General features: G+C 39.4%; 2 protein-coding genes across 2 annotated transcripts in view; one reads left to right on the top strand and one right to left on the bottom strand.

Moving 5' to 3' along the window:
- Positions 1–4,676: 4,676 nt before the first annotated feature.
- SNAP29 (synaptosome associated protein 29) lies at positions 4,677–14,582 on the bottom strand. The gene is made up of 5 exons (XM_084297631.1): positions 14,315–14,582; positions 13,030–13,226; positions 11,980–12,065; positions 10,797–10,901; positions 4,677–9,048 (listed from the first exon to the last, which is right to left on the bottom strand). The coding sequence occupies exons 1-5, from the start codon at positions 14,510–14,512 to the stop codon at positions 8,891–8,893; spliced, it is 744 nt and encodes a 247-aa protein (XP_084153757.1). The 5' UTR covers positions 14,513–14,582; the 3' UTR covers positions 4,677–8,890.
- A 239-nt stretch (positions 14,583–14,821) lies between these two features.
- The window catches only part of PI4KA (phosphatidylinositol 4-kinase alpha), a gene marked incomplete at its 5' end in the record, with an annotated part of 59,863 nt that continues 53,514 nt past the window's right edge, over positions 14,822–21,170 (top strand). The window contains 7 exons of the mRNA XM_084297568.1: positions 14,822–15,040; positions 16,670–16,786; positions 18,274–18,367; positions 19,023–19,111; positions 19,615–19,687; positions 20,034–20,293; positions 20,999–21,065. Of these exons, the coding sequence (XP_084153694.1) occupies positions 14,822–15,040; positions 16,670–16,786; positions 18,274–18,367; positions 19,023–19,111; positions 19,615–19,687; positions 20,034–20,293; positions 20,999–21,065 (919 nt within the window). The remainder of the gene's footprint in view (positions 15,041–16,669; positions 16,787–18,273; positions 18,368–19,022; positions 19,112–19,614; positions 19,688–20,033; positions 20,294–20,998; positions 21,066–21,170) is intronic.

Raw genomic sequence — 21,170 nt, 5'->3', positions numbered from 1 at the left:
AAACACCAAATTAGAATTGTTCTTACAGGACTTGGCTTCGAAATCCTGATGCTTGAGAGAGCAAAGACACTCCCTGCAGATTCACACAGATCATGAACACCATCAGACTGACTCAGCAAGTATGTCTATATATGCCTAACCATAGAGGTGTAAGGAAGCTTAGTGGTTTTAATGCGACTCTCAACATGCTTAAGAAATATGCACAAATTTAAGCACGCACTTTTTAATTCAGGACATAGCTTCTTGCCTTCTAATGCACCCAGGCCCCACTGCTCTGTTATTGCCACTGGCTGCTGGCATCTAATGATACAAGGAAACCAGTAATGTCCTGCTGTACCCCATAGTGAATAGCTGCTTTGGTTGTGCTGTTCATCTTACCTCTCTTGGGCCCTGGTGAAATCCTCAGGCTTCTGGCAGGTTGCTGCTGTAAACCCAGCATAGCACATGTTACATTGAGAGGGGAATAAGGCCTCAATACTGTGTTTCAAACACCCGATAGTAAAGCAAACAATTAAAAAAAAAAGTCTTTAGCTTGTGGAGATTGCAGGAATGAACACAGCTCCAGAAATTTGAAGCTGGAAATGTTAGAGCAGTCAGGTGCATCAGATGCCTAAGAACAAGCTTCTTCTCCACCACTTTCAGCTGCAAGGATGACAATCTGACCATGCACTTTCAGGCACTGAGCTGGACAAGGAGTGGAAACAGCTCAACAAAGAGCTATTCAAAAGGGTCAAGAGCAGGGATGTAGTCCATAACAAATAAACACCTGGAGATGGAAAAAAAAAATCAGGCTCTATTTTCCCTTCCACATGTTTTGGGATCATTGTGCCAGGAAATTATTAAATCATACACATTTCGGTAATGAATGCATTGCTTGGATGACACATGAAGTTGCTGATGGTTATGGCTATGGAAAAATAACACACTTTTCAGTGTCAGTAGTGATGTAAAATCAGACAGAGGAGTTGGGCTACAACTTACATGAATTTCTGAAAATAGTACTGATACAGGAGGAGACTTCCCTAAGTGATACAAGTAAGCATTAAGAGGAAGTACATACATAAAAAGCAAAGTTGCATCTGCTGCGATTCAGCACAACTGTTCCCCTTGATGTTTTTCCTTGATTGGGAAGACACTGCCACCTAATTAAGAGAGGGAGGAAGCACCACTGCTAAAGCACTGTATGTATCTAGAAAGCCATTTTTAAGTATCGAGAACAAGGCTACTTTGGCTGCACCATAAATGCCAGTTTGTAGCATGTTTGATTGTTTGATTTGTTCTGTGCTTTATTAAGGGTTGATGCACTGGTAACAGGACTCTGGCAGTTTTCCCACCCGTACTTTGCTTACTGTTGCAGTCCAGTTTTGGTGCATTAGTTCTTGCTAAATGCGTACCAACAAAAACTAACACATCACTGAATTATTGCAACTGTGTCCCTTAGAGAACAACATCCTTCTCTCCATCTCGTGCCACAGTATTTTCCAATTAATATCTTCTCTGTATCTCTGTGAGTCACAACTGAACACAGAGCCTGTGTACTGCAGGTGGGAGGCCACAGCCGGCAGCCTGGTAAGAGCAGAGCAGGCTGCGACATCGTTACTGTGCCTCTGCTGCCATTTGGAGCACATCGGGTGAGGCGGGGATAATGCCAAAGGCGAGGATTGAGGATCAGCGCCCACAAATACTGCTAGCTCCTATCTGTACTGTATTACTTCATGCCACTTTAGGAATAAAAATAAAAGCCAGAAATGTCAACAGCCTGTAACACAGCAAATGTACAGTGAAGCAGATGAAATGACTCACAGGTCTCCCCTGCAGTGTTGAGTGAGCAGCTCAAGTATTTTCAGGGCAGAAGGCTGCAGAACTTTGAATCTGGGATTGTCTCACAGTCTCCATCAAATTCCCACCTTTAAGAATTCCTGGCTTTCCACAAGAGTCAGATTACAACTGACAAATCCTTGGACGTTCAGTCCAGGTCATTCTGTATACATTGTTCCAGGGTGATGTGATGCTGTCCCTCTCTTGCAAAGCTTTTTTTTTTTTTTTTTTTTTTTTACAAGACTGTTGTGTAGCCTCAGTATTCATATGTGCTGGATTTCCTGGCTGCCTTTCTGCCTAGTCATCACTTGAAAAGGGAAGGAACATCCTGTCATCATCCAAGTGGACCAGTAGGCAGAGACATAAATAGATTGGCCAATCCACGCATAAGGCAACAGTGAAAATAAGTCAGTAAAGACCAACTTCATGAGTGTTAGTATGCAGTAACTTTGTAGTCATTACCGTGGATCCTACTGGAAGCCAAGAACAGACTGACTGCATTACCACCCTTCTCAGTTACCTCACACAAGGGAATTCCTGCAGGAATTTGTCTTCAAAGGCACTCAAATGTACTGCCTAGTGAACCCCACTGAGCAGATGAATATTTGATGTAAACAAACACTGGTATTACATAGAAATTCTAAGAGAAATATAGGGCTCAAATCCTAGGACAAGAAGGTCAAATTTTAGTACCCCCATAATCAAGCTCGATGTAATATTAGACTGGCAGAATTAGTATACCAGTGAGACTGTACTGAATACAAGCACCTTCGGTTAGCTCTTTCATCCCCATAAGATGGACAGTGGATGAATGTAAAGAATAAAACAAGGAAGAAGTTGGAAAAAGACATATGAAGCAATCAGCTAGAAGAAGCAAAATGTTACGTTAATAACTTGATTGAATGCAGGGAGAGGTTAAAAAAATGAAGTAAATAGCTTACATTTTATCAATTTTACAAAATATGTAATGTCAGTAAGAAATGTTGTTGAATAAAGCCAGAGGAAGACAAATTCTGATTTTTCCTCACAAGTCTTAACATACCTTTTCTTAGATTATAAATTTAGGGGCAGGGTTTCCCACTTTCTAGGGCAGATGTGCACCTGGTTAATTGACAAACGCATTCCAAACTGTATCATTATCTTTCTGTGTTGAAGGATTAATGAATACAGCATGGCCTCAGTGGCACTCTTCTTACTCTTGCTCCCCTGGCTGCCTTGGAAGGTTGTGAGACACACTGAGGCCAGGCAAAGGTTTCTTCTAAGCAATACAAAATGTAGCAGTTTCTTGGAGTACTGATCTACAGGCAGAGCTTGTCTTTGGCAAATGACTGCTATCTGTTAACAGAAAGAACAGATTTATTAATATAGAGGAAAATGAAGAATCAACTAGAATACAGATGCCAAGGAAGACAGTTATTTTCCCAAAAACATTTACAGAGAGAGCTGGAATGCCATTTTCTAGAAGGTTCTGCCTCACTAACAACAAAGTCACAATCCATCTAGACTTTTTATAGCTGAGGCAGGGCTCCAGGGTCACTTTATTTAGAAAACCCTGCCTGGCCCCCCTCCAGGGGTCTTCCCAATTTGGCCAACTGTTTATTGTGGGGGCACCTCCCTGCTTTCTTTCAAGTAAGCCTTATCAGCCCATCAGTTCTGGATCCACGGATCCCTGGATCTCAAATATACATATTTATTTGGAAGCAATGTACAATATATGATGTACAAAACCAAAATGCAAATTGTAGGACTCCCTCCTTTAAAACCAAACCAAGCTGCTTTTCAGACACGGGAAAAAGAGACAGGCAGAAGCACAGCACCTGCTCTTCCCATTTTTTCATACTTGCATGAGCATCTTTTTTACCACCCCATTTCCCAGAAAGGCAGGGACTGCATTGTAAGAAAGGAAGTCCTTGAGGAAGCACAAAAGGATTGAAATGCCAGACCAGCCATAAACTAATCAGTATGAAATACTCTCTCTTCTGACTGTCTGATTCTCCATGCAAGTAGAGCAAGCTAAGAATATTTCTAGCAGAGACTCAGAATTCACTGCACCACTCCACTGTCTAGAATCTTCCACTGTACTCTTGGCATTGTTTTGATTTTTCTATATGCAACAATAAGGTGCAGAGATGGAAGAGCTCTCAGATCCCGTCTGTTGGAGAACTCTCAGCACAAGGGCAGGAAAACAGTTCTTTGAATCTTAAAAACTGGTCGATCTCTCTAGCATTCAGACTTTAACTTTTCAGAGCTTCCGTAGTAGCACTTCTGTGGCTTTATGGTATCAAAGAAAATTACATCTCTGTTATAAAGAAGAAAAAAGAAATTCAGAAGCCAAGTTCCTCTTCTCACATACAGATAAGAACCTAGCTAAAGGTCAAGACATTCTGAGGACTTAATCAGCAAATTTGGGACCATGCAGGAATATTACATACCTGTTGCTTTTAAATTTTCAAGATTGTACAATTGTTTTAGCCTTATTCCTATCTTGCCTGCCTTCTTCATGTATATATATCCAGTTTATGATACTCCAGATGAAAACAAGCACTATGGCAAGATTACTTTTCAAGCAACATCTCGGATTATTTTGTCTGCACAAGTTAAGGTTTTGCATAAATGAATGCTTGTTTGCATTCCACTTTCGGGATCCAAGACAACCTACTCAAGCGCCACCCAGAAAGGTAATACCCTTCTTTTATTCCAAGAAAACAAAACCCACCAGCTGCAAACTAATTTCCATTTTGACACAAAATTAACAGAATATGCCCAGCACATTAACAGATCTTATTATGGGACAGAAGTATCAATGAAGTTGTAATGAAAGAATTATGGAAAATAAATGCAAAAACTCTCCATTAACAATAAGCACCTTTATTGACCATCTTACCATTCAACACTTATTTAATTCAATTTCCTAAACTGATGAAGTGCAGTCCAGTTTAGCATTTAAATAAAAGAAAAAGCAAGTGTTATACCTGGGTGGTATAGAACTAAAGTACTGTTAAAATAATAAAAAAAAAAAAGCTGTAGACACAACTACCTGTAGACACATCTACCTGTGATTCTAGAAATTAATCCCCACAGATTTCAGAGTCAAACTTAATACATCTCCTCCACATGACATTATGCCTCAAAAAATGCCTGTGAAAGTCTGTCTGTTTAGAAGGCAGAGTGGTTAGTAGGTATTTTCTATTTCACCATTTAACAAGTGACATCACAAAAAATACTAGGCAGCCAAATATTTCAGGTAAGTTTTACAAATTAAAAAACAAAACAGAACGACAGCTGTAAAACCTTCTTCAGGGAAAGGCCAGCTGATTTCAGACAGCATTTGTATATACACCAAATAAAGGCAGTAGTTTTCATTAGAAATTTTAGATGGAAGTCTTGCTATGTCCTCATAGGACATAATATAGCGTCCCAGTGATTTCAGTAAGACAAAAGAGTTCAGCACAGCAACAAATCTTTGCAGTACAGACGAAAATCCAGACACATATCATTTGTTACAGTATTTAATTCAACACTCAAGCAATTTAAAATCATATGCACTGAGGAAACTAGTAACCAAGTATCTGGTTATTCCCACTTCCTTTCCTTCCTGCTTTTAAAACGTATCTTACTATGTTTCCAGTATTTAACACTTTTTCAAAATATATTAGCAAATTTGTAGAAACAAGAAAATACCCTTTTATAAAGAAGATTGAAAAAAGTTTTTTGATCTCTTATGCTGACCATAGTATTAAACTTCTACTCAAGCCAGTAAGCATAAAATTAATCAGAGCTATGTGGCTGCAAGGACACCCATTTCTACGCCAACATGAATATTTAGGCAAAACAATTTATTTAGCTTATCAGGTTAGCACTGGTGTCTTCTGAAAGTCCTAAACCCTATACAAGGTAAGTATCCAAGAAGAAATAAAACTGTATGTCATATCAGGAAATAGTAAGAAAAGTTGCAGAAAGTCCTTCATAACATATATAAAGTGACATTTCCTGGAAAGGCAAAACTTGTGTCTGTTGTTTTGTTTTGTTTTGATTTTTTCTCTCCTTTAAATTTCCCTTTCCTGCAGGATAGAAAGTTACTCTAATGAGGAAAAAAAATCACTATTACAAAATAGAGTTGTCTCTTCACATCAGTTAAACTTCTTTATCAGCAGAAAGCATAAAGCACCTTTGTGTAAGTTGTGAAAGCAAATTAATTTTGTAGCAGATACTCATTTATATTCTTGCACAATCTTTTTTTCCCCCCAAAAATGAAAGCTCAATGTGGGAAGTAGACCTTTAAAACAAGGCTATTAAGTAAAACAAAAATACATAGAGCAGGAAAGCCTAACCAGCAAGAAAACAAACAAACATGTTTTCTCAAACAAATAAATAGCACAGAAAAGCCTACATAGCAAGAGAACAAAGACATATGTTACTGAGACTGTGAATGGAATTGTTAGAAGAGATGAAATGTTAGGCCTCTAACTTCCACATGGCTGAGATCTTGGTTTTCTAGTCTGCTCAGATCATGAAGTTCTCAAAGCAGAAATAGGGATTTATTTATTTATTTTATTCCTCCTTTTTTGCCTTTGTTTTCAAAGGCATCAAGAGATATCCAGAATGCAGGAAACATTTAGTAAGGCTGATACAAATAAACTGTTGACCAAAAAAATTGAGCCCGTTCCACGAAACAATTCAGAATGAAAAAAGGAAGAGCTTACATCAGAAAGACAACGTACTTTTAAATCAGTCGAAATTTTTGCTTGGATTCAAGCTTCACATTTCTTATTACACGTAACATAACTAGATCTTCCAGATGCATTTTTCCTTCATTAACCATAACTTAGTGGAGAAAACCTCAGCCTACAACCTAGTTACCAAAGTCTAACTTTGGAAAAAATGCAATTGTTAAATAGCTGCATATGGATAAAGGCAGATTTCAAATTTAAATGAATGTTTTTAATTACTGTGCTTTTTTTTTTTTTTTTAATATCCTCTATTCTCGACAGGCTTGATATATCATTTTTAAGATGCAAATGCTACTATTTAATTACTTTTAATAAAAAGGGGAGAGTCAAATACAAAATTAAAACAGGTACACTCAATTCCAATATTCCATCACTGAAGTTCTTAAAGATTTTGAAAACTAATGATTGGCACAATTTCCTAAATAAATCTATTGACCTTCTTGAGACATTAAATCATATAATTCATGAATATTCTAACAGAGTAAAAGAAAATTAATTATGATATACACTCACAAAAGTAGGTAAGTTGTCATTAATAAGGTTTTCCAAGCTTCCACATGAGTATAAGTGACATGTAAAGTGAAAGTTGAAAAGCAAATAAAGATGCTAATAGCTCATAAAGTTTTAAGTCTCCACGAGGCACATCTCTTTTAGGGACCAAAACCAATGACAACAGTAAGGTAAGGAGAAACCGAGGCTCACTTTCAATCTAAATCACAATTGTACTGTGCTAGTAAGCGCAGGAATATATGCCTGTTTTTTCATAATACTATACTCAAGAAATGTAGCTTTTTTTTAATGATTTATTTTTCTAAAAGGGAACTCTCAGGAGACACTGTAAAACAAAAAAGGCTTCAGTTTTCCTGTGCTTCCTTAAACTTGGTACACTTTATAGCCAGTCAGCTCAAGGTAACAGTTCCTTTTACTAAAGAAAGGAGAAACTCTGAATGTGATATTCATGAAGGATGCAAGCTTGACAGTCCTGAACATCAAGGTTTTAATTTAATTCATATGGTAACACGATACCAGCTCAAAGAAGTTATATCGTCTTAGTCACTCATTGTCATTTGTGATATTTAAGAGTTGCAATGCTGACAGGGGTCTTCTCCAAACTGAAATAGCTTATTTGTTTTCAAGACAGACATCTAGTTCTCCCTGTCATGTCTTCAGGTTGGAGTAGAGCTGTAACTATTTTATTCTACAGTGATATTACTGTAATAAAGAATAAAACAAATTGGAAGGCTGAACATTTATCTGGAAGACTCAAACTTTTTAAACCTTTCTTAATCTGCAGAAGCTTTTTATACCTGCTATGCCTATGTAGAAGTATGCCAATCATAGTTGTGCATCTTAAAACCAGTCACATTACCAAGGAGGACACAGCACCTACTCGCTCCCTGATCACCTTTATTTGAAGTAAATGTTAAATTAAGGAATGATCTATGATCTGTTCGCACAGTATCAGTCCAATTCTTCACTTGGAGAAAATGGAAACTACTAAAATGGAAACTACTTTCAGATAACCATGTACCTGAATAAGCTGAGAAAGGGCAGAAAAATAAAAACTAGACGATGACAATGTTACCCAAACCTTTTGGGTTTCTGTCAGTCAATCAAGATTTTGTGTAAACCATAATACACCCCTGTAGATCTTTACTGATAATAACAAAGATGATAGCATTCACTGACAGTCATAACAACCACTGTTCTTCCACCTCTTGGGAAAAGAGGTCTTTGGAAAGTAAAAAAGCAGAGGATTTTATCATTCTTGCATGACACCCTTGATAGTTAACAATTTACAACTTCCACAGAACAGTTTGTTCCTTAAGCTCCAGAAATGCCAGAGGACAGTCACTTACAATTATTTTTACAGCTGGAAATCGACATTTTTTCAGAATTTTAAATAGCTGTAGGTAAACAGAATTAGCAACATTTGCTCTGAACAAAGAAGTACATTCTGTTCCCCCTGACCCCTCCCCAAAACAGAGGGGAAATGTAGTTACTTTTCTCATCACAACTTTCAGGCCAAGGACACTGAAGCTTTGTAGACTCTGAATTCCTTCACGCACACAACACACAGTAATGCAACTGAGAAAGGTGTCCAGCACAAAAGAATTAACAGAGTGCTGAGAGATTTTACTCAGCGTGCACTTTTCCTATGTACATTATGAAGAAACTTAAGGTATTATGCTGCACTTAAGATTATGCAATTTTAATGGCAACAAAATCAGTAACATACCAGAAAAAAATTAATAGATATTGTCCAAGTTTTTTTTAAAGAGATCTGTTGAGATAAGATATCCAAGAAGAACTAATGCTGGACAAAAATTTCTATAAGCTCTTTAAAGTTGTCGGATTTTTTTATCAGTGCTTTTAATATTGACATCCAATGTCTCTACTTTTTTGGTTAGCCGATCCAGCATATCATCTTGCTCCTCTATTTCTGTCTGCAGACCAAGAGCTAGGTTTTTCAGACGACTCAACCCAGAAGACATCTCATCTGTCAACAGAGATTGACCGTAAGGATTCAAAGCAGTATAAAGCATCCGTTTAAACAGTGTGCTATCAGAATTCCCTCTTCGCCAAAACCTGGATTTAGGAAACGTTAGTTAAGACTGCTCAAGTCCAAGCGTTCTCTAATAGTGGAAGCAGCAATCTTTTGACATGGCTACTGAATTACTGTCAGAAAGTAATCACTTCCTTCTTCCTTCCCATTAAAAGTTAAATGCTTAAAACCAAATTGTATCCTTATAAAATGAGGTATCCAGCAATATAGTTTCTACTTCTAAAAATACTTTATAGAAGGCTGGGATACATCTTTTCTCAGGTCGATATACACAATATGCTCACTAACTTTTCTTTTTCCCCGCTTTAAAATGTTCTTCATGCAGAGATATCATCAATACACTGAAAAATTTAAAATGTAAGCAGTTAATTATTTAACAGATGTAAAAAAAAAAAAAAAAAAAAAAATCAATTTCCACATTTCCTAATTTGGCTACAAGGAAACTTTTATTGCATGATTGATTGGTACAAATACTTCTGAGGCTAGTAAGTTTTTGCATGGCTTGGGAGTAGAACAAATGTGCTTCCACTAACTCTTATACTTGATTATTTCTCTTTGATCTGTTCCTTTCTGATTTCCTTCAAATCTCTTCTTTCTAGGTCAGCTAAACAGCAACACATGTAAGCAAAGAGGCACTTTATATATATACACTACAAAACAAGAGAAAAAATCAGCTGAATATTTTTTGAAGTTAAAAAAAAAAAAAACAAACATATGCAGCAAATTCACATGTGAAATATTTAGTGCCTTTTGATTGTTCAATTTTCTGCATTTTTTTTTTCCAAAGTTGCACACAGTTGTAGATTCTTTGGGTTTAAACTGATGTACAATTTAATATCTTGGTTTTAACTGTCAGTGAGATAAGTTGAATGCATCTTTCAACACAGGTGGCAGGCTTTATATAATGAGTTAATAAGTATCCATACTGGTCTAATCTGGCTGTCAATATGAGGCATTATTTCCTTCTTAATATTACTAGTATCTGTTTAATAATTTATTTTTTTCAGAATCGAAGAATTAGCCTGCCTGTCCCAGTGACGTTCCAATTACAGGATGATTCAAAGATATTTTCATATCCTGAGTACAGGTGTTATAGGATACATCAGCACCATTTTCTCATTCAAATAACAGAAACTTGCTAGCATATTCACATTTAGTAAGATCGTTTTTCTTATGGTCAATCTATGATCCAACAGGACTTATGCTTTGGGTGTAGTTTTTTTCTCCCAGTTTCTTTGTTCAGGGGCAGTTCAAAATCTAATAGTTTTAAAGCACAAGCATGTAGAAGAGTTAAAATAATGATGCCAATAGGGTATTTGTTTCCATAAGAGATTTATACTATTGCAGGCATCCTACCCAGTTTGTTTCTGGCTGGTTTCATGGGAAAGGTATTTCTAACTCAGATTTGTTATTAATATGTGCAGGTAGTTGACCCACAGACATCCCACAGTATAGAACTACTCAAATAACGCATGCCTCAATGAAATGTTGGATTCTGTCACGGTTATAGTTCTGAAAGAGTCTACAAGTAAATGTTGTTATTCTCAAAGCTTGTATGTGAGCTATATAAAAAAAAAAAAAAGTGCTTCTTGAGAACATATTGCTTAGAAATTCTCTCCCTGGCTTGAGAACCAAAAATTAAAAATTGTATTATGTCAAACAGTTTCAATTTTCTCACTTACCTAAGTTGTTATCTATTTTCTGGTGGTAAGCTCGCAGATGTTGATTCTTTGGATAGGCATCCCGTTGCACTGAAGTAACTAAATCTATGTTGCTGAAATCACTGTCTGCCAAGAATATAAAGTACATAGTATTATATAATAAAGAGACAGAAAGAAAAATCAAGTTTTAGAAGGGCTATTAAAAATTAGTCTGACTACAGATGCCATGAAATCATATCACCTATTAGTCAGTGTATCAAAGCAGTCCAACTTCCCTATCTATTGGACATGCTCAAAAATAACAGTTATTAAGCTATAACTACTCTTCTGAATTGCGTTTTGTAGTTTTGCTGGGTAGTCGAGAGATTAAAAAAAAAAAAAAAAACAAAACACAACCAAAAAAACAGGCTTACCTGCTTTCTATCTGCATTTAGCCGTCCCTCAGGTAAACCCACCAGAGAGTTAGTTCTGCCCTCTGTTGGTCAGACTTTTAATATTATAGGGAGTGGAATGGAGATTGATGTTACCAAAAAATATTTCTTGCCTTATAGAGCTACAACTATAAACTGCAGCTTTCTCAATCTCACTAAACTAAGTAATTAAAACTTCACTTTAAGAAGTAACAGTTACTTTGTACATAAAAGTAATCCAAAGTTAACTCCTAAGAATGGGAACAAGACCAAACCCTGTATGGTTCCTTGTGCAAAGTAAGGACTTCATTGTGAAGGGTTATAGTTCACATTGCAAATAACAAGGAAAACACATACAAAAACTACTGCAAACCATGGTTAAAAAGAAGAACCTCAAAGTACAAGTCAACGTTTTGGCAATGTAGGACAAGGAAGGCTGTACATTATGTGGATTCTTGGCCAAAATCTCCTCCGTGCAAATATAAGCACTAGATGTCTTTACATCTGTAGATGCACTACAGTCCTTACTACATATAGCTTAAATCCCCTGCAGGAAGGGCTAGATAAAATCCAGGTGCAAGTAAAAATTTTCAAGTCTTCAGGATGGGTATAAGAGGTTTAGGGGCAGACAATTCCCTAGAGTTGAAAGTCACAAACACTGGGATACAATCTCCAGAAGTTGGGTAGCAATCCAAGCCAGCAGCTGGGCAGGCTAAAGGGTCTCCACCTTCACCACTGTGCAAGTTCCCTCCACTTTGATGACAGACATTCAGTATAAAATAAAGTTAACAAACCAGAATTATCTAGCCGCCTTAAGTTCGGATGACTTTCCTGGTATTTTGACTCTTGCTCCTTACTAGACATCATTGCTTCTTTTAATCTGGTAGTAAAGAGAGCAAAATTAAAACACTATTATGGACCACAGGCTTCATTCTAGATCCATTAAACAACAATGAGCATCAAAAGTATCCAAGAAAATATTTTTTAGACTTAATTCAACAAGTCCCTTTACAATAAATTATTGTATTCAGTGAAAGCAGAATTGGTTGCTTTAGTGCTGAAAATAGTGTAAGCTTTGATATCAAGAACAAAACCAAATCTTCAGTGTTGGAGGCAATGTATTTCTCTCTAATGGAAGATGAGGCCAGGAAAGAAAATAGTAACAATTTAAAAAAAAAAAAAGAAAAGAGAAAAAGAAAAAAAAAATAAAAAATCAATCCATGCAGCATTACCAGGCTGTACACAAACTTCTCAGTTGAAGAGAGTACTGTAAGAGGTGGTACTTTCACAGCAATTCATTTTTGTTTACAGCTTTTAATAAACACTAGTGAAACATACGTAGTATTTAACTAGAAGCACTATAAATATAAAGGGATGCACAAATATTTTTCTCAGAGTTAAAGAAAAAGGGAATCAGACACCATCTCAGGAGTTTACAGAATCAACAAATTTATAATTGATTTTCTGGTGACATTTCAGAGATGCTGTGAGAAATGTCTCAAAAAAAAGTTAAAAAGGTAAATGGACAAGGTAAGGAGTTTAGGGGAAAGATACACGAGTGAAACTGGCAACATTGTGAGGAAACCCTCTCTCTCCCCAGGAGACTGGTAATTGAAGGGATCAAGTAACATAAGTGTGCATACACACAGGAGACAGCCAGGACTCTGATAACAGAATAAGCTAATTACAGATTACTGGGGAGAAAAAGGTTCCACTTTAAGAATTACTTCAGAAAAACTGTTCTAGATCCAGAATATCTCAGAACATTTCTGATGACAGACAGGTCTCCTGTTTGAACCCAAGAAAGTACTATCATTCCCAAGTGAAACGTTTATTTTCCTTACCTACTGTTACCATAATATTCAGGAGTTCCATTCTGCTCTGGCTTGCTCTCTGGAGGTTTGGGTTTGAAGTAGTTAACCAGCCCCCCAAAAACGCTCTTAATGCTATTTATGTGTCTTTGACTGGTCTTCAAATCCTGGTCCATTTTATCTACCATCTGTTCTGTGCGTTTCAGCGACTCTCCTTGACGTACAAGCTCCTAATAGATATTGACAGATAAAAGGAAGCTAGTAAAGCCAAGATAAACTGAAACGTCAAATATTTTTAACAGACATTCTGAAGAAAAATAAGAGCATTCCTTCCATCTATGTAGATGACCTCTAAGGGAGCGCAGCCTTTTCACTCACTCCTGTTTCTCCAGGGCATTTCAATCGAGCTGCTAGTCAGCTGTAGCACTAACCAGCTATAAAACCCTCATCAGTGCGATGCCAGCTTCCTGACAGGTACCACAAAGGGGAGCCAGGAATTTTCTGTATTGGCCGCTTGTCAGGTTGATGTTTGTATCTGTCCTCTGTGGGCAAAGTAGTGGAAATGCAAAGGTTTATGGCGGGGAAATGAGAACTATTTCTAGTTGTGAATGACACTTTAGTTAACAAGGGATGCTATTTTCATGTTACTGGGGTGTTTCAGATAATTTATAAACTGAATAACTGAAGAAAATAAACACAACTAGATTTTTTCATACTGCAGGAATATTTTTTTTGGCTAACACTGCAAGATTTAGAAGTTCTGATATACACAGCTGTGTTATTTTCTATTTCAGTGTCACAAATACTATTCTAAAGTAATCCAAAGCTTAATTTTGAGATTAATTTTGGCAGAAGAGTTGCCCACAGCCAACACTAGTGCACAGCAAAGGGCTTGTCCTCATACTCTCTCCAAAGCTTGGGGAGTTATTGTTAAAGCCCGTTGTTTTCTCCCTCCAGCAGCAAGCCCACACAATTTCTGTTTTACCATTACCCCTGAGTCAAGACTGAGTTCTTAATTCCTCATTTAGGCTGTTTTTAACACACAAATCACGAGGCAGGAAGCTCCCCGAGGCAGCCCTGGCAGGCCCAGCCCCGGGCAGGTGACTCCAGGGGCAGGACCCGCGTTAGCAGGAACCGGGCCCGGCCTGGCCCCCGGAACGGGCCCGTGAGCACGAAGGAAGTGATTAATCGGCGTGACACCGAGCGCCTGGTAAACAAAACAACTCGGCCGGAAGGCGCCTCGATCAGCGAGGGAACAGCTGGAAACCTCCCTGTCAGACAGGCACAAACCCTATCGCTATAAACGCCCGGGACCCACCTCGGAGGCGGCCACGCCGATGCGCTCCGACTCGTAGAGCAGCGACAGGGAGCGGGCGGTGCTGTCGGCGGTGGCGGCGGAGCGCCGCAGGACCTCCCGCTGCAGGTAGCGCTGCCGCTCGGCGCCGCCCGCCTCCTCCTCCACAACCTCCTCATCCTCCTCGGCGAAGGGGTTGTAGCTCCTCGGGGGGCCCGACATGGCGCTGCCGGGCGGCCTCAGGCACCGCCGCTCCTTCCCCACACAAGCACCGGGCGGCCCCGCCCGCTCCGCTCCGCCCCGCCCCTCCCCGTCCCGCCCCGGGCGCTGCGCTGAGGCGGGCGGCGGCTGGGACCGCCCACCGCCGGGAATAGGGGGAGCCGGGCGAGCCCATCGCTGAAGAGGTCGGGTGCGTGGGGGGGTGACTGGCAGCGAAGCCGCAGCGGGCGCCGCCATTTTGTTGACGCGCGGGGCGGTCCGGGGGAACGCCGTCCCGCGAGAGGGGCCCCGCCCGCGGGGCTCCCTCCCAACATGGCGGCCGCGGCGGTGGCGGCGGCGGCGGCGGCCGCAGCAACGGCGGCGGCGGCGGCCGCGCCGGGGAGCTCCGCCACAGCGCCGGCGGCTGCCGCGGCTCCCTCGGCCGGCACGGGGCGGGGGAGCAGCGCGGGCACCGCGCGGGGCTTCTACTTCAACACGGTGCTGTCGCTGGCGCGCTCGTTGGCGGTGCAGAACCCGGCGCCGCTGGAGAAGGTGAGCGAGGGGCTCGCCCTGAGGGGCTCGCCCTGAGGGGAGGCTGCTCCCCGGGGCGCCCGCAGCTCCGAGGGCCCCGTGGGGTGGTCGTGAGGGGGTGTCCGGGTGCCCCTCGGGGCCCTGTCACGCGTGGCTCGGCCGTGTCCCCTGCGGGGGTGCTGAGGGGAGCAGGAGGCTGGGGTCCGGCCCTGAAGCTTGTGAGGTGTAATTAGCGCCAGCCTAACGAGGGCTGGTTGGGTTATCCTGTGTATCTGGTGAAATGGAAGCGAAGGAATCAGCTCAAGGTTAAAAAAAAAGCAGAACGGAAAAAATAGGAATTTGGGTTCAGGTAAGCGTCTAGTGACTGCGTAATGAAATAAGAGAATTTTCGTCTCACGAGGGTTCTCTCTGTGGGTCCTGCTGTCGGTGTGAGCTCCCGTGGCTGCGCTGAGACACCCCGTGTGTCAGTGTCTAGCTGGAAGGGGCTGAGCCTTCACATTGCTTCGGGCCTTCATTGGAAGTGGCTGAATTGGTGAAAAGCACAGCTCTGCCTTGGCAAAAATCATAGCGCATGACTTATTCTTGGCCAGCTCTTGCAGGTGTCTTTGCGTAGTTCTTGTTCTTGAAATCTGTCAGTGCTCTGACAGCCACCTGTAAGCATTTTTTCTAACATCTTGCTGTTGGTTCACTCTTATCTGGTGTTTATTTTTTTTATTTGAGAGAGTACACGTAGGAGTTAAATGATATCAACAGGTCATATCTAGCTACAGTTACGTTATACCACATACTAATCTGACGTGGAACACAGGAATTAAAAGTTATTTTGAAGTTCATATTTTCCTCTGCCGCATTTTACGCTAATCAAGGGGATTACCTGTGTTGTATTACAGGTCTTGTAGTTACATTGGGCATCCACTAAGTTGTTTTAATCCTCTAGGAAAGTAGTTTCTTAGTTTACAAATTTCAAGATGGAATGTTTAAAGTTTACTGTGTAAATGGGAACTAGCTTGACATTGAAACACAGGTCTTGTCCCTTTCTGTTACTACTTATTAGCATCAATCAGATTTTTAGGAAGTCCATCTTCTTGTTGCATTTCTTTTTTTTTTTCTTTTTTTTTCTTTTTTTTTTGTAACAGTTCCATAGGCAAACTAAGCATTTTAGAGATTTGAAATATTATTTAGTTGTGCGTTTGCTGGGTATGCAGTGAATTGATAGGTAAGTTGTGGGGAAAATAAGGTCTGGAAACTTAACGTGTTAAAAGGATCAGAGCAAAAGTCAAACTCAGCTATGCAGCAGCGTTTATTCAGGGCTGTATATGAGGAAGGCACTGGTGCAGTTGTAACACCACTTCAGACACTGGAGGTCTGAATGAATCTTGAAAACCACAGCTTGTCAGCTTGTTTCTCTGTTATGAAAATATTTACAACTGTCTTAGTACTACCCAGGTCTATTGCTTGGCATGCTCTATGGTGTGGACATGATGACTAAATCTATTCCTTATACAAAAAGCTGGGAGATATTTGCATTGCTTTCCTTACCAAACGTCTATTGGTAGATTTTTGAAAGACAGTTTTAACACTGTTGTTCCTTTGGATTGTTTTGACGTTTTTGCTCTTGTTCTCCCATCCTTTCCCATCGCTGTTTTTCAGGTACAAAAGCTGCTCTGTATGTGTCCAGTGGATTTCCATGGAATTTTCCAGTTAGATGAACGTCGAAGAGATGCTGTAATTGCTTTGGGAATCTTTCTAATTGAATCTGACCTTCAGGTATTTTTCCTCCCTTGGGATATTTAACTTGAAAGATGTTTAAATAGTTGTTCAATGAATCAAAACTTGGTATTTAATATTCATTTGAATTACTGTAATGCGGGGAAAATGAAATATGTGAATGCCTTAGACATATGGTACAATATTCATGTCCTTGCTATAAAGAGCTGACTAGATAAAAGATCAGACATAACAGATGGATGCAGGCAGGGGAGCACAAGGAAACAAGGACAGTACTGATGACAGAAGTCGTGGTACTGCCACAGCCAAACTGCTGTCATGTTTCTTGGTCGTCACAGCTGAAGGAGGGACAGGAAAGCTTAAATCATTTTGCAGAGTTTTTTTGGGGGGTGGTAACCAACGCAAAGGCACTTGTTTGTAGATTTTTAAAAGGTAGCTGATGAATTGGCCCCGTGGCATTAAATTTGAGGTAGTAAAGGAGGGAAGTGGTTTTTAAGAGGAAGCATGAAGCGTAGAAGTTTTCATTGTTAGAGTATATGTTGGCTGAATGTGGAAGTGCAAGAAGTTTTTATAGGTGTGGGCAAACTGTTCGGTGCAATTTACTCAGTGTGTCATTGCTTGTCCTGCTCTCACCAGCTTCTAAACAACAGGTATGTTTCAGGAGCAAACATGCTCCTGAATGTCAGGTTTATAACAGCCTTTTTATGCCTGGGCATAGGTTGCATTGTATACAAATATCCCTTTTGTATCTGTCAGCTTGTTTCTGACAAGCTGGTTCTCTTCTCTTCAAACTCTGGGGATGGTATTGTTTCTTGGAGAAGAAAGGAAGGATGTATGGAGTCCTGGTTTCAAAGACATTCACCTCACTTCAAGTCTTTTAATGATGCTGGGGTTTGGATTGATACTGAATTTCCTCCTCTTTGGTGCCTGGTTACTACGATATAGCTTGCATACATAGTATTAACAACTTTGTCCTGTTTGCATTTTGTTAGTATGAAGTTAAAGCAATTGTATTCATTTTTTTAGCATTTTTGTGATGGTTTTGAAAACATCAGTTTTAACTAATCCAGCTCTGTGGGGAAAGAAATTATTGTTCTTGGATTTGCAGATTTAACTGAGGTGTTAAGTGGGTGTGCTAAGTGATTTGCTTACGGCTAAGGGATGGATTTCCAATATTGAATTGGGACTGGCATTTCTAAATATCTAGACATCTTAAAATTATCTTGTGACTTTGGTGCAAATTGATGAACGAATTGGAGAGAAAATTAATTCAATTAATCCCAACTTTTATGGAGAACGAGTGGTTGCCCAGAACAAAATGCTTGGGTTTATAGAACTGAGTTAATTTACTTTCCTTTGCCTGTGTTGAAATATATTTTGCAATATTCAAGAAGCCTGTGGAGTAATCATTAGAAAAAGCGTGTTCTATGTTTGTTTAATGTAATGTTTCCATGCCTCTAAAATATCTTTAGCAGATATTGTTCAGCTTTTTGTTTCCATTTTAAATAGAGTATTTTCCACTTTAGCACAAAGATAATGTGGTTCCGTACCTCCTCCGACTTCTGAAGGGACTTCCCAAAGTCCAGTGGATAGAAGAAAGCAATGCACGGAAAGGCAGAGGTGATGTTTGTTTTTGTGTGTTCTTATCATTCTCATAGAACAGGAGACAAGAAATAGAAGGAACAAAGCCTATTCAGGACATGGTAAAAAGAGAAATGGGAGAGGGCCTGTTAGGTCCTCAGCTCTTGACTTGACAGTGTTTAATATTGGTTGTTCTTTAGAAGCAAAGAGAAAGCTGAATACCTCCCAGCTTTCTTCTTGACTGCTTTATGAGAAATTGCGCTTCCAAATAAATCTGTGTTCAATATATTTTGGGACTAAATTGGAGAAGTTTGCATGGCGGTTAGGTCAGGAGAATGGAACCTGAGATTTTTATGATCTGCTTTTAGTTAGATACTTAGTTGCTGTGAAACCACTTAATTTCTTCCTCCCTTAATACCACTTAAATATAATATAAGAATACTTCTGTTTCACAAAGCATATTATATTTTATTTATTTATTTGAAAACCGGGAAGGGTTTTTACAAATTTAGAAATAGGTTTTTAATGCTTCACACTGAAATTATGATGGTTAGAAAGTATTTCTACATCATGTGTGTGGGACTCTACCCACAGGCTGTCTCAGAACTGTACGGCATGTGAATCTGTTGTGTTGTCTTTATTATTATTTTTTCTGATATGCCATCTCTAACAGTACTTACCTCTTACGTTGCAGGGTTGCTTCCAGTAGCAGAAAACTTCAGCTTCTGCTTGGTAACTTTGTTATCAGATGTTGCTTACAGGGATGCCTCTCTCAGAGAGCAGGTAGAGTTTAAGTTTGTGCTTACCTCATACCTGATTCTCCAGTGGTGTGACTGACAAATGTCTAGGCAGGAGTACATCACAGCTGCCTTCCTTCTTCCTTGCCAAGGGATTGGTTGCTTTGACATGTATACTGCTGCGTTACTTTGCTTCAATCAATGAAGTCAGGTACACAGAAGAAATTCTTAAATCTGTTTTTGCTTCTGGATGTCAAAGTATGACAATCACTGAGTCCAGAGTTCTAGAATTCAAGCTTGGTACTAAGATCAGGGCTTCTGCAATTTTATTCTGTTGTACACACCAGTTGGCTGAAGGCTTTACAAAGGAAGCTCTGTAAGCTGAATGAGACCAATATACTTTTGTAGTCACACAGCATTAAAAACATCTTGTTTACAGAGATGCTCACATTCGTAAGTAAGTGTCATATGTGTTGTAGTGATCTCATATATGATGATAAAACCTCTTTACCAACATCTGTTTTTGTACGTCTGTCATGATTACTTTAGATTTTGGATGCAATTCTACAAGTAATGCAGTTCCTGTTGGGAATGTGCCAGACCCCACAGATGCATGATAAAGGTACTTTTAAAATAACTCTTTATATTGTTACTGTATCTGAACTTGTCCTCTGAAATTCTTGTATTTTCAAACTATTAGGATTGCTCCTGAGAAATGAGAAGCTTTTCTCATTAGCTTTTCTCTTAGCATGTATTTACTCTGTTGCTGTAAATGAAATACAGAAGCTAGAGATGTATATTAATTTAAGATAACTTTATAATTTTTCCTCTGCTTTTGAACAAATCTTTGTAAAGCACTTTAGGCTGAAGCAGTTTTGTGAACTGGTAGAACTACCTCTCCTCAGTTTTGCTACATTACTGTTAAAATATTCTTATATCTTTTGTTTTTGTTTCCCTTCCCTCTCCAGAATATTTATGCAAGTATGCAGTGCCCTGCCTCATAGGAATTTCTCGAGCCTTTGGTCGCTACAGCAATTCAGAGGAGGCTCTCCTTTCAAAGCTTTTCCCAAAAATTCCCCCACATTCCCTGAGAGTTCCAGAAGAGCTTGAAGGAATTCGCCGGAGATCCTTTAATGATTTCAGATCCATTCTTCCCAGTTCTCTGCTCACTGTTTGCCAAGAAGGAACACTAAAGAGAAAAGCTAGCAGTGTATCTAGCATCTCACAGGTCTGTATGACTTGCGATGTGGTGGAATTAGTGCTACAATGACATTGTGGTCTTGATGTGATTAAGGCAACCTTAAGCCTGGATACATAGACTGTCTCTTAACATGTTATTTGACCACGTTCAGAAATCTTTATTTTGGTTCTATGGCTGACTTTCAGAATGATTTTTGTAGCTTCTAAGCTACAAAATAATTAGTGACAGTTAAACTAATTACTGTAGCAATAAATCCGGATAATAAATGGATGCCCAATTCTATTCCTGATTTTATATTATGTTTCATGTTATCCTCATGTTAAAAAAAAAAATGTTTATTAGAAAATTTGGGAAACTGTCAGTTGATGGCTAGAGTTTTCAGAAGTGCTGAGATTATAGAAGCTCCTGCTGGCTATACTGGCAGCTGTGCATATTCATTATCATAGGGGAAAATGGGTTCAGGTGCCTGTTTGGAAACCATGGATTGTTATTAGCATAGTTATGTGCGGTACAGGAGTTGTCATTCTGATCTGTTTCCTTTAATCAAAACTACTGAACTAGCCTTTTTTAACTTCCCATTTTTTGGTTGTAATTGAGCTGTTAGGCCTGTCAATACATTGTTCTGATAGTTTCACCTGAAGCTGTGTTTCACTATAAAGCGTGTGAACACACTGATGAGTATTTCTCCATAGTTTTTAAAAGTATGGTTTTAAAAAGTGTGTGATGTTTCAGGTTAGTCCTGAACGTGGAATTCCCCCACCCAGCTCTCCTGGAGGATCTGCAATTCATTACTTTGAAGGTAAATTATTTTGCAAATGAATAATGTGTGATTCCTTTATTTTTATTTCTCTTTACAGAAAATTGAGAACCAAAATCCTTTTGACCTCTTTCTCTACATTCTCGG

The sequence above is a fragment of the Netta rufina genome, assembly GCF_964035555.1.
Source record: "Netta rufina genome assembly, chromosome: 17".
In the NCBI taxonomy this organism is placed as follows: Eukaryota; Metazoa; Chordata; class Aves; order Anseriformes; family Anatidae; genus Netta; species Netta rufina.
Note: the sequence above shows the minus strand (reverse complement) of the source record. Positions and strands in the feature narration are given on the sequence as shown.